The following is a 17,983-nucleotide window of genomic DNA, read 5'->3' as shown; positions in this document are numbered from 1 at the left end:
CCCAAGACTTATTCTATCAGTCTCTTTTGCTGAACTGCTAAGTTACGGAGACGTAAACACACCACCATCGGTTGTCAAGCGATATTGGGGGGACAAACACAGATGCACAAGCATATACACACACACATATATATACATATATAAAACAACAGGCTTCTTTCAGTTTCCGTCTACCAAATCCACTCACAAGGCTTTGGTCGGCCTGAAGCTATAGTAGAAGACACTTGCCTAACGTGCCACACAGTGGGACTGAACCTGGGACCATGTAGTTGGTAAGCAAGCTACTTACCACACAGCCACTCCTTCTAGATATTTCATTAAGATTCTAGTGTTATTGCTCTTTTCCTTGCTTCCTACTTCTAAGACATACATATCACCAAATCTCTGATGATGTCCAGATTTCGGATCTCTAATAGAGGTCCATGATTTTGAAATATTTACTCTGTTAATTAAAATTTGTTTTTTATACAAACTAGTCTCATCTCACATTTTAAAATGTTATATTTTGGCAGAGCCATTATGACGGACATACAGCGAGATCGTCGTTATGTTTCGCTTGCAAACCGAGTAGGACTTTGTGATCAGTTAAAGACAATGGTGGACCAACTGCAGAGATGCCAGAAAGCACTCAATGAATTCTTAGAGGTTTTTATACCGTTTTGTTTTCCTCTCTTTTTGTTTTTATTGTTATATTCATCATCATCATCATCATCGTTTAACCTCCGTTTTCTATGCTGGCATGGGTTGGATGGTTCGACTGGGGTCTGGGAATCCAGGAGGCTGTACCAGGCCCCAATCTGATCGGGCAGTGTTTCTACAGCTGGATGCCCTTCCTAATGCCAACCACTCTGAGAGTGTAGTGGGTGCTTTTTACGTACCATCAGCATAAAAACCAGTCAAGGCAGCACTATTATATTGTTGTTATATTATTTAATATTATGGGGTAGTATCAGAAGCTTTCCAGACTTGTTATGTTTAATGAAAAATAACTTATATATATATATATATGAGTGGATTTATTTGTGAGACAGAAATTGAAAGAAGTCCATAATCTATCCATCCATCATCATTGTCAATGCAGTTTGGATTTGTGCCAGGGAAAAGCACCACTGATGCTATATTTCTGGTAAGACAGCTGCAGGAGAATTACCTAGCCAAAGATAAACAATAATGGAGGAATTCAAGACAGGATGCCCCTTGGAGCTTCTCTATGCTGATGACCTTGTTCTAATAGCTGAGTCACTATCAGAACTGGAGGAGAAGTTTCAGGTGTGGAAGCAAGGTCTAGAATCGAAGGACCTTGGAGTCAGTCTAGCAAAAACCAAGTCTTAATGAGTAGGAATGTAGACAGACCACAAATCCCTTCAGGTAGGTGGCCCTGCTTGATCTGTAGAAAAGGCATAGGTAGAAACCCCATAAGATGTACCCAGTGTAAGCTATGGACACATAAGAGGTACAGCAATATCAAAGGAAGGCTAACTGGGAAGATAGATTTTGTGTGTGACAAATGCTCAGGGGCAATGAACACTGAAAATGTGCAGAAAACAGCCTCTGTCACATTCCGGGGGGAAAAACTACAAGCAGTTGATAGTTTCCATTACCTAGGTGATCAAGTTAGTAGTGGGGGTGGTTGCTTTAAGAGTGTAGCTGCTAGAATAAGAATAGCTTGGGCAAAGTTCAAAGAGCTCCTACCTCTGCTGGTGAGAAAGGGTCTCTTGCTCAGAGTAAAAGGTAGACTGTATGATACATGTGTGTGAACAGCCTTGCTACATGGCAGTGAAACATGGGCTGTGACTGCTGAGGACATGCGTAAGCTTGCAAGAAATGAAGCTAGTATGCTTCGCTGGATGTGTAATGTCAGTGTGCATACACGACAGAGTGTAAGCGCCCTGAGAGAAAAGTTGGGCATAAGAAGCATCAGATGTGGTGTGCAAGAGAGATGACTGCACTTGTATGTTCATGTGTTGCATATAGATGAGGACAGCTGAGTGAAAAAGTGTCACATCCTAGTAGTTGAGGGAACCTGTGGAAGAGGTAGACCCAAGAAGACCTGGGATGAGGTAGTGAAACACAACCTTCGAATATTGGGCCTCACTGAGGCGATGACTAGTGACTGAGACCTTTGGAGATATGCTGTGTTTCAGAAGACCTGGCAAGCCAAGTGAGACTGTAATCGTCGCCTATGCCAGTGCAGTGTTACCAGCCCATTTAAGAGTACCCTCAAATCATTGGGCAATAAACTGCGCTTGAGAAGAGGCAAGTGAAGTCATTGTTGGGGCAAATGACAATAGCGCCTGATTGGCACCCGTGCCAGTGGCATGTAAACTGTACCATTTGAGCATGGTTGACGCCAGTGCCAGCTGACTGGTCCCATACTAGTGGCATGTAAAAAGCACCTTTTGAGCGTGGTCTTTGCCAGTGCCGCCTGACTGGCCCCCATGCCAGTGGCACATAAAAAGCACCATTCAAGCATGGCTGATGCCAGTACCACCTGACTGGCCCTCATGCCAGTGGCATGTAAAAAGCACCCGCCACACTTGGAGTGGTTGGCATTAGGAAGGGCATCCAGCTGTAGAAACATTGCCAGATTGGATTGGAGCTTGGTGCAGCCTTCTGGCTCACCAACCCTCAATCAAACCATCCAACCTATGCCAGCATGGAAAGTGGACGTTAAATGACGATGATGATGATGATGATGTTCCATGCTGGTATGGGTTGAACTATATGTGTGTGTGTGTTCATTTGTGTCTCCTTGTCTTGATATCACATAATTTTGTAAATGAATGTCATCCATTTGCAGTATTCCATGAAAATATGTCTGGCCATGGGCAGATATATTACTTTGTTTGGAAATGGGTAATGGTGGTGATAGGAAGGGCACCCAGCTATACAAAATCTGCCTCAATAAACTCCAAGCATAGAAAAGTGGATGCTAAAATGATGATGATGATGAGAACAAGATGAGGAGGAGGAAGATAACAATGATGATTATTATTATTATTATTATTATTAGCTAATTGTAAAGTGCTCTGGTGCACTTCAGTTCGTTGGATGATTGCTAATTTGAAATAAATATAATTATCTGGATGATAATTGGCTTCAAATAAATAAAATTACCTACATGATAATTGATTTTTAAATCAAATTAACTGAATAATAATTGGCTTGAAATAAAAATAAAAATTGTCTAGAATATAAATTGATTTAAAATAGATATGTGTGCATGATAGTTGATTTTTAAATATAATTATCTGGATTATGATTGGTTTTTAAATAGAATTATCTGGATCATTATTGACTTTCAGTAAATAGAATTATCATTGTCATTATCATCATCGTCATTGTCATCATCATCATTTTAACATATATCGTTACCAGTGTCGCCTTACTGGCACTTGTGCCGGTGGCACGTGAAAAAGCATTCAAGCAAGGTCATTGCCAGTGTCGCTAGACTGGCTCCTGTGCAGGGAGCACGTAAAAAACATCATTTGAGCATGGCTGTTGCCAGTACAGCCTGACTGGCCCTCGTGCCGGTGGTGCGTAAAGCACCCACTACACTCTTGGAGTGGTTGGCGTTAGGAAGGGCATCCAGCTGTAGAAACTCTGCCAGATCTGATTGAAGCCTGGTGCAGCTCTCTGGTTCGCCAGTCCTCAGTCAAATCTTCCAACCCATGCTAGCAAGGAAAGTGGACGTTAAACGATGATGATGATGATTTTTCATGCTGACATGGATCAAATGGAATTTGTTGAGGTGGATTTTTTTCCGACTGGATGCCCTTCCTGTCACCAACTCTCACCTGTTTCCAAGGAAGCTTATGTTTTCCCAAGGCCAAACATGCGTTCTTCACAAAAGATTGCATAACGTGACACTAGTTCACAACTATCATGCAATGTCAAGGCAAGGAGACAGAAACACACACACACACACAAATATACATACAAGCACACATTCACGCATGCATACACATATGCACGTGCACACACATGCACACAACACACACACATACACACACATCCACACCACACACACACAAGCATGTGTACACACATGCATGCACATGATGTTTTGTTTCTTTCAGATTCTATCTACCAAATCTGCTCGCAAGGCTTTGGTTCGCATAGATTCTTAAGTGGATTTGTTAGACAGAAACTGAAAAGAAGCCCGTCGTATATATGTACATATATATACACTACCGTCAGAAATTAATTAGCACCCTTGATTTGCTCTTCACTCAAGGTATGTGCTGTCAGCTACTGGCCATATCTCGAACTATTGCTTTGTTGCGAGTTCACTGTTGCGCAGAACGATGACGTAACTTTGTTTGCAGAGCAGTTTGAGAGTCTACACCCTTATGATGTTGACATAGCAGTGCAACAACAACTTGGAGTGCGGATGCAGACAAATCTTCCTTTGTTTAATAGATATAGGTAGCGCCTCGCAAGGACCGAAATCACACCATACTAAGTTTTCTCATCGCGTAAGACGTTTTGAACAGCTCATAGGTTAATTGATTTAACCTATTTAATGTAGAAATTTGAGAAGTGCTAATTAATTTCTGACGCAAGTGTATATATATATATATATATATATATATATGTATGTATGTATGTATGTATGTTATATATATATATATATGTATGTATATATATATATATATATATATGTATGTATATATATATATATAATATATATATATATATATATATATATATGTTTGTGTGTCTGTGTTTGTCCCCCCGACATCGCTTGATAACCGATGCCGGTTTTACGTCCCCGTAACTTAGCAGTTCGGCAAAAGAGACCGATAGAATAGGTACTGCGTTTACAAAGAATAAGTCCTGGGGTCAATTTGCTTGACTAAAGGTGGTGCTCTAGCATGGCCGCAGTCAAATGACTGAAACAAGTAAAAGAGTAAAGACTATGAGTAATATATATATATATATATATATATGTAAAATACATAAAATACACCAATCTGACCGTGGCCGTTGCCAGCCTCGCCTGGCACCTGTGCAGGTGGCACGTAAAAAGCACCCACTACACTCACGGAGTGGTTGGCGTTAGGAAGGGCATCCAGCTGTAGAAACGTTGCCAGATAAGACCGGAGCCTGGTGCAGCCTTCTGGCTTCCCAGAACCCCGGTCGAACCGTCCAACCTATGCTAGCATGGAGAACGGACGTTAAATGATGATGATGATGATGATGTAAAAAATTAGAAAAAAACCCATCTTTTATCAATTCAAAATGAACAATTAAATTACACCATCTAGAAAATTATATATAATATTATTTTATATATAGATATTATATTGTGTGAAATTTGATTTAGTATTTAGTATTTAGTATCTGTCCAACCCTTGCTAGCATGGAGAACGGAAGTTAAACGATGATGATGATTTCTAAATTGAATTTTTTCCTTGTAAGTTTGTATTTTATTCCCTCAAATAATAAATATATATCAACTCTCGATCGATGCCCGCAGCAAGTTCTTAAAAATTTATCTTACTATTTTTATTCGTTGTTACTACGTTTATTCATACATTGTTACGAAAATTTAACCTTTTTAGGCTACTTTCAAGCCTTCGCCATAACTTGATTTATCTTTCCTATCTCTCTCTCTACAAAAATTTAACCTTAGGCTACCTCAAGCCGTAATCCCATCTCTTCCCATCTTTCCGCCATTGGCGGTCTTTTTCCTCCTCTTCTTCTTCTTATGCTAAAACTTGAAAATCGCCATTACCATTACGATTCTGCAATTTAAATTCCCAATTCAACTTACTTTCTTCTTCAATTTCAACTCTCGATCGATGCCCGCAGCAAGTTCTTAAAAATTTATCTTACTATTTTTATTCGTTGTTACTACGTTTATTCATACATTGTTACGAAAATTTAACCTTTTTAGGCTACTTTCAAGCCTTCGCCATAACTTGATTTATCTTTCCTATCTCTCTCTCTACAAAATTTAACCTTAGGCTACCTCAAGCCGTAATCCCATCTCTTCCCTCTTTCCCCATTGGCGTTTCCCGCCCCCCCCCACCCCCACCACCAATACCGATGAACACTGTTCTCACCCCCCACCAATATACCGTGAACTCTGTTTTCACCACCACCACCACCAATACCGCTGAACACTGTTCTCACCCCCCACCACCACCAATACCAGTATACCCTGTTCTCACATCTACACACCGGATACGCCTTACTCATCTACACCGGGTACGCCCTACTCCCTCCCCCCACTACCCCTTCTACCCTTCTCCCCATATGCTTCCTGTGAAAACAAGCTGCTAGCGCCATAGCTCATCAACTGCCCACCGATCTTACGCTTCCTCCTGACACTGCCTCATTCCGACCATCCCCTTTAGTACCCTCCCGCCTCGTAATATCCTACGTTTTTACTTCTTAGGAACTTTCACCAACCCCTTCTGCCATCGTTCCTCCTTACCCCAACCTTCCCCACTGGTTGCTCCCCTATATTACCCGCCTCAACTGGACCCCCCCCCTCCCAACTCAACTCTAGAATATCTGTATTTCTTTCCTCTACCTAATTACGTTACTCAATGACGATAAATGCTGTGACTACAAAGACCCGGGCTGCTTTCTGCAGCAATTCCACATACCCCCTACCCATTCTAAGTACCCCGGATCCCCAAAGTACCCTGGATCCCCAAAGTACCCCGATCCCCAAAGTACCCGGACCTCGTTGCCCCCGTGCCGCTGACACGTTAAAATGCTCGAACCGATCGTGACGATGCCGGACCCTCCGGCCCCTGTGCAGGTGGCACGTAAAAAGCACCCAATCCACTCACGGAGTGGTTGGCGTTAGGAAGGGCATCCAGCCGTAGAAACTCTGCCAGATTCAGACTGGAGCCTGGTGCGGCCCCTGGCTTCCCAGACCCGGTCAAACCGTCCAACCCGTGCTAGCGCGGAAAGCGGACGCTAAACGATGATGATGATGATGATGATGATGATATATATTATCAATTATGACATATACTTAATGAATGTGCATTTTTGTTTTGTCCAACAAAGACCCCACCTCCTTAAGGACGTATCGCGTTTAATAACATACATACACATTAAGTATGTCATATTGTTAATGTTTACATTATTTAGGCTGCTTCAAGCACAAATTCTAATTATATTTTCTTTGTGCAACACCTTTGCACATCAGCAACTAGCTTTTATGCTATTTTTATACATACCTCTAGCTGGCAAAGCAAGTTGTTTCATAGGCAGATGTGTGTGACACCGAATAGCAGAGATGATTGTGGAATATCATTATCTGTCACTCTCTTTCAAAGCAATTTCATTTTGCCTACCTTTGATGTATGCTGTGTTTAAAGGGAATTCCCTGGATAAAGAACCACAGCTTTACAACACTTAATAATGAACATAAATTATGTTGTATTGATAATGTTTACAGTTTCTGTTTACATATCTTTATATATAAAAGTGAGGTTGTGTGCTGTCTGTCTCCTATGATTTAGATTCCTAACTACTCCCACATTTTGCGGTGCAGTTTAACCAAAACCGGGTATCTTATAGTCGTGATTCATATCGAGCCCTTCTGGGTATTAGCGCGCATCTACAATGAGTCTACGATTTAAAAAAAATTTACCATCAATTTTTCCCATTTTTAATGCATTTTTGGCATATATAACTCTCTAAAAATTTATTATTAAATCTCAGAACGTAAAAAGCTACAGTAACACCCCCCCCCCTTTGTGGTTAGCCATATTGAGATGGCTATTATACTTTACATCTCTAAAAATGCTTATATAGTTATTTCCCTTACAAACCCGAGCAACGCCGGGCGATACTGCTAGTATATATAAATATATGAAAAAACAAGCCAAGATAGAAAATGCTAAAATAATTTTATAAAAAAATTTCAGTACTGGTTTCGGTCATTTTGAGACCTTTTCAACTGTAACGATTAAATAATTAAATTTAGAAAAATCAAAATTAAAATTTTTTAAAATCCTAATAATAAATAAACATCAAAAATCAATATTAAAACTCAAAATTAAAAATCAAAAATAAATATCAAACATCAAAAATATAAATCAAAAATCAAATGGTTATTGTAGTTGTGATACCCGTTCTGGTGGCACGTTGGGCCTCACAGAGGCAATGACGAAAGACCGAGACCTCTGAGATATGCTGTGACTTTGAAGACCCGACAAATGAAGTGAGTTCATGGCTCGCAGAACGGCCTGCTATGCTAACCTTGGATCGTAGGGTGACCTGCTCTGCTTGAGGAGATCTATTGAGTCAAGTACGTCAACATCAAAATAAATATCAAATGGAAATTGTAGTTGTGATACTCGTGCTGGTGGCACGTAAAAAGCACCATCTGGATGTGGCCGATGCCAGCGCTGCCTTGACAGGCATCCGTGCTGGTGACACATAGAAAGAACCAACCAATTGTGGCCATTTGCCAGCTTCCTCTGGCACCTGTGCCCATGGCACATAAAAAGCACCCACTACACTCATGGAGTGGTTGGCGTTAGGAAGGGCATCTAGCTGTAGAAACACTGCCAGATCAGACTGGAGCCTGGTGAGGCCTCCTGGCTTCCCAGACCCCGATAGAACATACCAACCCATGCTAGCATGGAAAATGGACGTTAAACGATGATGATGATGATGACTCTATATGTGTGGGTGTTAAGTAAGATTCAGGTAAAAAGCTTGTTTACAGCTACTGGCTATCTGATGTCATCATACAGTGGAATAAGGATTACACAACATTTCCCCAATGTACTAAAGCTGTAAGATTATGTTGAAACAATTATAGTGATTTTAAATAATGAATATTAATTCCATTTTCTATCATTTATCTTTATATTTGTGTGTGTGTGTATTTGTATATATATATATACACACATACATACATATACATACATGCATATGTATGGATATATACATACATACTTACATACATACATACATATACACACACACACACACACGTATGCACACACACATGTATGCACACACACGTATGATTAATTATATTTTGCTTTTCAATTTCCAGGAAAAGAGGTCCTCATTTCCCCGTTTTTATTTCATTGGGGACGAGGACCTGCTGGAGATTCTTGGCCAGTCCACTAAGCCTGATGTAATCCAAACACACCTGAAGAAATTGTTTGCTGGTATTCATACTGTCAAGTTTAATGATGACTGTAGCCAGATTCTTGCCATGAGGTCATTGCATGGGGAGGTGGTACCACTTCGTCAACAAGTTCTCATCACCACTGATGTTGAGGTTTGTTATATCTTATATTCTTTTTGGTTTCGTTGGGTTTTTTTTGTTATTACATCACTATTAACCCTTTAACCCTTTCATTACCATATTTATTTTGAAATGCTCTGTGTTTCTTTCAATTACTTTAAATATAACAAAGAATTTAGTAAAATAACTTTGTTGTCATTACGCTAGAGTTAGGAGCATAAATTGTGACTAACGTTTGGTGGAAGATTTTAATTCAAAACTTATGAGAACAAGACATCTGTACTACAGAGCCAGAGGCGGTTTCAGCCGGGTCAGTAAAGAAGGGGTTAACATTTAAACCAGCCATATCCAGCCAACTCTTATGAAAGCATCCACTCTCTCATCCCTCCCATGATCAACCGAATGTGTTCTTCCTTATGCTCACCTTCTTGTACCTTGAGAATTATACTCTAACATCCCATCACTACTTTCCTTTTATCTCCTCTTATAGCAAGACACCTGTGCTTGTCCTTTATCAAACTTTAGCCTTTCAACACCTGGCATAAAGCCACCTGTCTCCACCTTCCCTTCTCAAATATTTCCTCTTAGTAGTGGGAGCTTCTACTTCTTCCTTTTCCCCCTTTTTTTTTGTGTTGTATGTCATATAACAATTTTGTTGCTACTGGCACTATGTAAAAGTGCTTACTACACTCTGTAAAGTGTCAGGTTGTCCGGAAAGTTTGTGCCGATTTTTAAAGGAAAGAAAAAGGTCAATACATACTTGCCATTACCCAAGCTTTACCCGGTGCTCAGGAACAATGGATTTTGATAGGTTGAGGCTTTCTGCCAATTCTCGGGTTGTGCAATGTGGGTTATTCTCAATTAATGACTTGATTTGGTCATCATCTGTAGTGGATGGTCTGCCTGATCGCTCTTTATCAATAAGGCTACCATCTCCAGCTCGGAACTTTGCGAACCACTTCCGTACAGTTCTTTCAGATAAAGAAACATCACTGTAAACTGTGCATATTTCTTTGGTTGCTTGTGAGGCATTTTTCTCTTTACGGAAAAAGAAAAGCATCAAGTGCCGAAAATGAACTTTCTTATCTTAGATTTTAAAGGGTTACAGAATTAACACAGGTTATAGGAACATAAACCTTCTTCCACGAAAAGATAACTGAAACTATGCTCTAAATGAAGGTGTAGTCAAATCCTATTTTATGGACTCAACCATGTTCTAAAATAAGTCGAAAGGTAAGCTACTATAAATCAGCATGAACTTTCCGGACAACCCAATAGTTAGTGTTTGAAAGGGTGTCCGGCCAGAGAAACCATGCCAATGATGACATTGGAGCTTGATGCAGTCTTGCAGCTCATCAGTTCTTTTCAAACCATCCAATTAATTCATGATGATGATGACATATATACATGCATGTGTGTGTGTGCATGTGTGTATGTCTGTGTGTTTGCATTTGTCCACCACCACTGTTTGACAATGTGGTTTTTGTTTACATTCCCAGACAAGCCTGATAGAATAAGTACCGGGGTCAATTTGTTCGCCCAACCGTTTCAAAGCAGTGCCCAAACCTTTTAAGGCAGTGCTCCAGCAGGGCTGCAGTCTAAAGACTCCAACAATTAAACAGTAAAAAATCTTTGAATCTGGTATTTGGAACAGAAATTAACAGGGAATTTTGATGGGTGTTTGTAGCGCCACCTTGCCTGGCTTCTGTGCCTGTGGCACATAAAAACCGATCGTGGCTGATGCCAGGCTCCCCTGGCACGTAAAAAGCACCCACTTCACTCACGGAGTGGTTGGCATTAGGAAGGGCATTCAGCTGTAGAAACACTGCCAGATCAGACTGGAGCCTGGTGCAGCCTCCTGGCTTCCCAGAGCCCGGTCGAACTGTCCAGCCCGTGCAAGCATGGAAAACGGACGCTAAACAATGATGATGATGAGAAACAGTTTCAGGTGGGTCACTACCAAAAGGGTTAATACAATGGAATGGCATTTGACAGAGATTCAGCTGCTATTTCTAGTAGCTTGCTTGACCATATAGAGGTTATCTCATTCCACATTGACTTGTGTTTCTGGCCTGGTTTCCTTATATCTAGTAGTACACTCCACATTCGTGTTACTGTGTTCTAATGTCCAGTTATGATAGAACACAGCTGTTGCAATAACATCATTAATTTCAATCAATTACTTAATCAATATTTGTTGCTATTAGGGCAGTCATTGGAGCATTGCACGGAAGGCTTTCTTTCTTGTATTCTACTTGTTTCAGTCAGAGCCACCCCAGGAGTTCTGTATTTGTTTGTTTTGTTTTTTAAGTCTGGTACTTATTTTGTCAGTCTCTTAGGCTGAACTACTCAGTTACAGAATGTAAACAAACAAACACCAATTATCTAGTGATGGACAGGAGACAAACACATACATGCAGCTATATTCGTGTTTGTGTGTGTGTCATTAGACTGTGGCCATGCTGGGGCACCACATTGAAGAATTTATAGTCGAATTAATTAACCCCAGCACTTATAACTTATTTTATTGGTCTCTCTTGCTGAACCACTAAGTTACAGAGATGTAAACACACCAACATCGATGGTCAAGTGGTGGTAGGGGACAAACACAACCACACTGGATGGTTTGGCAAGGGCTGCACCAGACTTCAGTCTAATTTGGCATGGTTTTCTACAGCTGGATGCCCTTCTTAATGCCAACCGCTCTGAGAGTGTAACAGGTGCATTTACATACCACTGGCATGGGTGCCATTTGCATGGCACCAGTATCTGCCACGACAACGATTTTATTCAGCTTGATATCTCTTCTTTGCACACATATATACATACATACATATACATATAGCATTCATATTAGATGCACGCATACATACATATTGCATTCATACTACATATATACATACATAAATGCATACACACACACATACATACATACATACATACATACAGGGTGTGATGGGTAAATTGTGCCATTTTATACTTTTAATTTCGTGCATGCGCATTGTTTGTTTTTGATTTTGTTGACTACACAGTAGAGTAGGGTCAGTTGGGCACTGTCTGTGAGAGAAACAGCACCATGACGCAATTCACTCTCCGAGAAATTTGAGAGTAACATGCTGTACTGCTTGGTATTTGTGCCAGAAGCTCGAATATGAACACTTCAGAGTATTTGGGTGTCAATCTGAAGACAGTGCAATCTGAGGACATGTATGAGAGTGATAAAAATCAACATCCAGTCAACATCATGATGTTTAGAGTGATCACTAGTGATAGTGATGTTATGCCTCCATTTATCTTTCCACACGGCATCAGACTCAACACAGAGGCCTACATCAAGTACCTGGAGGGGGCAGTGCTGCCCTGGGTTAATTAAGAAAGGTGGCTGCTGGAAGACCCTAGGTCTGGTAACAGCACTCTACACCATTCCACACAAGCAGGAGAAGCTAGTCATGGCTATCAAACAATTTCTGCGACCACATCACCCCTAACATCTGGCCGCCTAACTCCCCAGACTGTAACTCCCTTGATTACTATGTGTGGGGTGCAGTTGGGCAAGAGACCAACAAAACTCCTTGTAACACCAAAGATGAACTGAAGGTAAGGAGTATGGCCGCATTCACCAACTTAAAGAAGGAGATCATCCAGAAGAGTTGCAGGAGATCCCGAAGCCATCTGGAGGCAGTGCTTGAAGCCAATAGTGATTTTATTGAATAAATTTACTCTTTAGTATTTCAAGATATTTTTGTGTAATTTTGGTAAATATGTCTGTTAAAATGAGATGTCAGTGTTATTTTCATTTTTGCGTAATTTAGACAACAGTTTATTCACTGCACTCTGTACATACATATTGCATTCATACTACATATATATGCATGCATACGCATATACATACATGCATGCATGCTTGCACACACACATGAATACATACATACACAAAACTGCATCCAGCAGAGAGACTCCAGTTCAGGAATTCTGAAGCTGTGGGGAGTGTGTAGTCACCCCTTAATTGTCATTACTGTCAGGTCCATTCTGACCCAGAATGGTAATACCTGTCAGGGTCCCATCTATGGCATAGATACCCCAGGTGTAGACGAGATTCCCATTGTTTTTAACAAAGCCATGGGGAAGGCAGCTTTTCTAGAAGAACGGTACTCTAGCATAAAACTTGCAGTTGAAATAGTACCAAAATAGGTTCCAATGGCACTGCTTGTCACTGGAACCTACTATGGCAGCCAAGGGAGTGATAAAAGAGTTGTATGAGCTTTTGCCATTTAAATCCATTGGCATCAAGATATCTCACTATCATAACATGAAACGGTTATTATCTGACAAGATGAGGCAATTATCATGTATCATCATCATCATCATTTAACATCTGTTTTCCATGCTGGCATGGGTTAGACAGTTTGACTGTGACTGGTTAGCCAGACAGCTGCACCAGACCCCAGTTATCTGTTCTGGTTTGGTTTCTACAGCTGGATGCCCTTCCTAATGCCAACCACTCTGAGACTGTCATGGGTGCTTTTACGTTCCACCGGCACAGGTGCCTTTTGCATGTCACTAGTATCTGCCATGACTGTAATTTTACTTGGCTTGATGGGTCTTCTTCTCAATACTTAGCTTAAAGGTCATATTCTAAAACCTTAATCAGAGAAGCTTGTCTAATATAATGTCTGACATTTAGTCCACATTTTAACCCTTTCATTACTGTATTTATTTTGAGATGCTCTGTGTTTCTTTCAATTACTTTAAATATAACAAAGAATTTAGTAAAATACCTTAGTTATCATTCAGCTAGTGTTAGGAACATAAATTATGACTAAGGTTTGGTGCAAGATTTTAATTCAAAACTTATGAAAACAAGACATCTGTATGATGGAGTCAGAGCTGGTTTCAGCCGGGTTGGTATTGAAAGGGTTAAGGAAGATGCTGAGGTTGCCAGCTGCTATATATAGCAGATCAAGCAACTATCTAATCATTGTTTTTGTTCATTTATCCCCATGTCATGACTGGTATAATAGTAAATTTATAATAAAAGGCAATACAACCATGACCATCCCACCTGCTACTTTTACTAGTTGGCTTTAAAAACTAGATCCACTGTTATCTGTATCGACTTTATTTTGCGAATATTTCCATTGGCCAATTATATTTCACCCACTTATACAACATGGAATAGTACGGCTCAAGAGAAATCAAACATTATATTCAACATCATCACCTCCATCATCATCATCTTCATTGCCATCATCACCATCAGTACCATCATCATTGTTATAGCGCCACCACCACCACCACTATCAATACTATCACCATCATCATCGCTATCACATTGTTCTGTATGCTGCAGCATAGTCATTTATTGACAGCAGTTAAATAACAACAACCGCATGTTATCATTATGTAGACACGTGGAGGTTGTAAAACAGCAGAACTAGCAGACATCTGGACTAAATACATTAAACAGAGACTCTGTTGTTGTTATTATTATTATCTGCTTTTGCTTCAATTCCAGATGAGCTTCTGCTGCAGTCAATACGACTGGCTACATCCTTTCCCAATATAAGAATTGGCATTGTGCCTAGTGCAAAAGAAATCGGTATTAACGCTACCGCCACATTAACTCTTTCAAATCCAGAAGCTGCCTTCAATAAGATCTCTTGAAACAGCGAATAATTTTCTCCTTTTCCTTTCTTTGTCTTTTTCTCTCCTTTCTCTGATACACATTAATCTTTAGCACTTAGCTTCCACTCAATTCCATCAAGATTTTTTATATTTCGCAAGTATTAAAGTATTACAGAGGCTGCTGGTGTAACGGTAGACTTCTAATGATAAACTCACTGTAAACAGCATTTACTGTTAGAATAATTACCAGCTGTCTGTGCTATTTCAGACACAACCAGACTGAATTGTCTTGCCATACTTCTTGGGTTACATACCTCAATGTTCTGGGTTCAAATCCTGTCAGTATTATTTTTGTTTTGCTTTTATTTTTTTCATGATCTGTTCTTGTGGTTCCCAACATTTTCAATATCAAGGGTCTCAGTTTATGTACCGTATTTACTGGCAGTATAAGACATACTATAATTCCAAAAAACACTTGTCTCAAAACTTCACCCCAGGTCCTGTATACAAAGTTGAACCTCCCAAAGCTGATTTTCTCTCTTCTGTCTCTCCATTGCTGCAAGATCGCTTTAACCATAACCTGATTTTATGATATTGATATTTACTTCGATATGATTAGTTTGGTTTGCCTCTGGTCTAGTCTTATTCCTGCTAGGAATTATGTGGGTAGCAGGTTAATAATAATGCTAATAATAATAATAATAATGAGAAGAAGAAGAAGAAGAAGAGGGGAGGGGAGGAAGAGGAGGAGGAGGAGGAAGAAGAAGAAGAAAGCCGTGGACTTTTACAACTAGCATTAACAATGAAGATTGCCACAATTGGCCTAGACCCCTTCCTGAAAAACTCTGAGGACTGGATGTTAAAACTTGTATCAAAGCATGAAAACAAGAAAGCATCATATTCATTAACAAAACAGGCAAAGGAATATCTAAGTGAATTTCAAATACAACAAATTCCGGAATTAGACATACAAGAAACAAGCGCAGGAAAAGCTAAGCACATGAAAACTCGTGCTAAAACTGCTGCCTTAGCTATTCTGAATGATAAATGGCTAGGAAAACCTCTCAATGTCAAATACCCAAAGAGAACAAATAATGCCGATGTTGACAAAGCCCTTACCCATCAATGGCTAATGGTTTCTGGCTTAAAACAGAAGGGTTTCTCATAGCAGCTCAAGATCAATGCTTACCAATGAGAAACTACCAGGCCAACATATTAAAGAACGGCAGTAGCCCAACATGTCGTGTATGTCAAAAACAAAATGAAACCATTGATCATGTTGTCTCCAAGTGCAGCCTTCTAGCACCTACAGAGTATCTCAACAGGCATGATAGAGCTGCACAATATATTCACTGGGTAATCTGCAAAAACCTGGATTTGCCCCATGAAAAAAACTGGTGGGAACACAAACCACCTCCAGTGCTTGAAAATGACCACATCTCACTCCTCTGGAACTTCACCATTCAAACTGACAGAAAGTTAGATGCAAATAGGCCAGACATCATATTGAAAGACTTCAGACAAAAATCATGCCTCCTCATTGATATGACTGTCCCAATCGATATAAACGTATCTGTCAAGACCTACCAAAAACTGAGCAAGTATAAAGATCTTGAAATAGAAATTAGCAAAATGTGGAACCTGAAGACTAAAACAATACCTGTCATCATAGGTACCCTGGGAATAATAGCAAAAGGGGCTGATTTAGCAGTTCGGCAAAAGAGACCAATAGAATAAGTACTAGGCTTCCAAGGAATATGTCTTGGGGTCGTTTTGCTTGACTAATGGTGGTGCTATAGCATGGCCACAGTCAAATGACTGAAACAAGTAAAAGAGTAAAGAGTAAGAGTATATATATTTATATATATATATATACATGCATACACACGCACACATACATATATGTGGTGGTAGAGGTGGTGGTGGTGGTAGTGGTGAGAATGATGATAATCAGGAGGGGGAGGTTAGTGGTAGTGATGAGCACTTCCTTAGCCATCGCCCCATTCACAGCCACCTCCCTGGTTATCACCACACCAGATTCACTCACCATGGTAAGCATCACCACCTCCACTACCACCACCACCACTGCCAACACCAACACCACCACCACTACTACCAATACCAACACCTCCACTAACACCTCCAACACCACCAACCAACCTCACTATCAATTCCATCACCAACACCACCACTACCATTGTGTATTCCATTCTAAAATCCTGATGGAATTTATTCCACTAATTCTTCTTTGTTCTCAAATCGTCTGTGTTTTTTGCAGTTGTGGATGAACAGCCTGGCTACAGAAATGAAAGAGACCTTGAAAGACTTACTGAAAGAATGTCTGCAAGAATCCCAGACAGGACAACCTGATCCAAACAATTTTCCTTCACAGGTAATCCAATTTACCAATTCTCTTGTGATTTTGATTTTCTCCTCTACTTCTCAGAAAACATTATTTGCTTTACTTCATTTTTGTATCTGGTTTACAAGATTCTTTATTTGAACTTGTGTGTTGAAGCAAATTTTGTTTTGTCTAGGGAGAGTCATATTGTCTTAATGCCTTATCTAACACACTCACTGGTTCAATTTCCAGCCATTTATCATTTACTAGCAAAAATACCCATCGTTGACTGGGTTCAGAAAGTGTCTTCAAAAATTATACCATGATTTAGGCGTTGGAGTGGCTGTGTGGTAAGTAGCTTGCTTCCCAACAACATAGTTCCAGGTTCAGTCCCACTGCATGGCACCTTGGGCAAGTGTCTTTTACTATAGCCTCAAGCCGACCAAAGCCTTGTGAGTGGATTTGGTAGATGGAAACTGAAAGAAACCCATCATATATGTGTATATATATATATATATATGTATGTATGCGTGTGTGCATATGTTTGTGTGTCTGTGCTTGTCCCCCCAACATCGCTCGACAACCGATGCTGGTGTGTTTACGTCCCCGTAACTTAGCGGTTCGCCAAAAGAGACTGATAGAATAAGTACTAGGCTTACAAAGAATAAGTCCTGGGGTCGATTTGCTCGACTAAAAGCAGTGCTCCAGCATAGCCGCAGTCAAATGACTGAAACGAGTAAAAGAGTGATTTATGAAAGTTACTGCTTCAATATTATTGA

At 40.2% G+C, this 17,983-nt stretch overlaps 1 protein-coding gene across 2 annotated transcripts in view; it reads left to right on the top strand.

Moving 5' to 3' along the window:
* The window catches only part of LOC115221696 (cytoplasmic dynein 2 heavy chain 1-like), a 398,382-nt gene that overhangs the window by 182,057 nt on the left and 198,342 nt on the right, over nucleotides 1-17,983 (top strand). For both annotated transcript variants that reach the window (XM_036510740.1, XM_029791902.2), the window contains exons 25-27: nucleotides 513-645; nucleotides 9,041-9,271; nucleotides 17,142-17,255. In XM_036510740.1, the coding sequence (XP_036366633.1) occupies nucleotides 513-645; nucleotides 9,041-9,271; nucleotides 17,142-17,255 (478 nt within the window). The remainder of the gene's footprint in view (nucleotides 1-512; nucleotides 646-9,040; nucleotides 9,272-17,141; nucleotides 17,256-17,983) is intronic.

This window comes from Octopus sinensis, linkage group LG18 (genome assembly GCF_006345805.1).
Source record: "Octopus sinensis linkage group LG18, ASM634580v1, whole genome shotgun sequence".
NCBI classification, from domain to species: Eukaryota; Metazoa; Mollusca; class Cephalopoda; order Octopoda; family Octopodidae; genus Octopus; species Octopus sinensis.
Note: the sequence above shows the minus strand (reverse complement) of the source record. Positions and strands in the feature narration are given on the sequence as shown.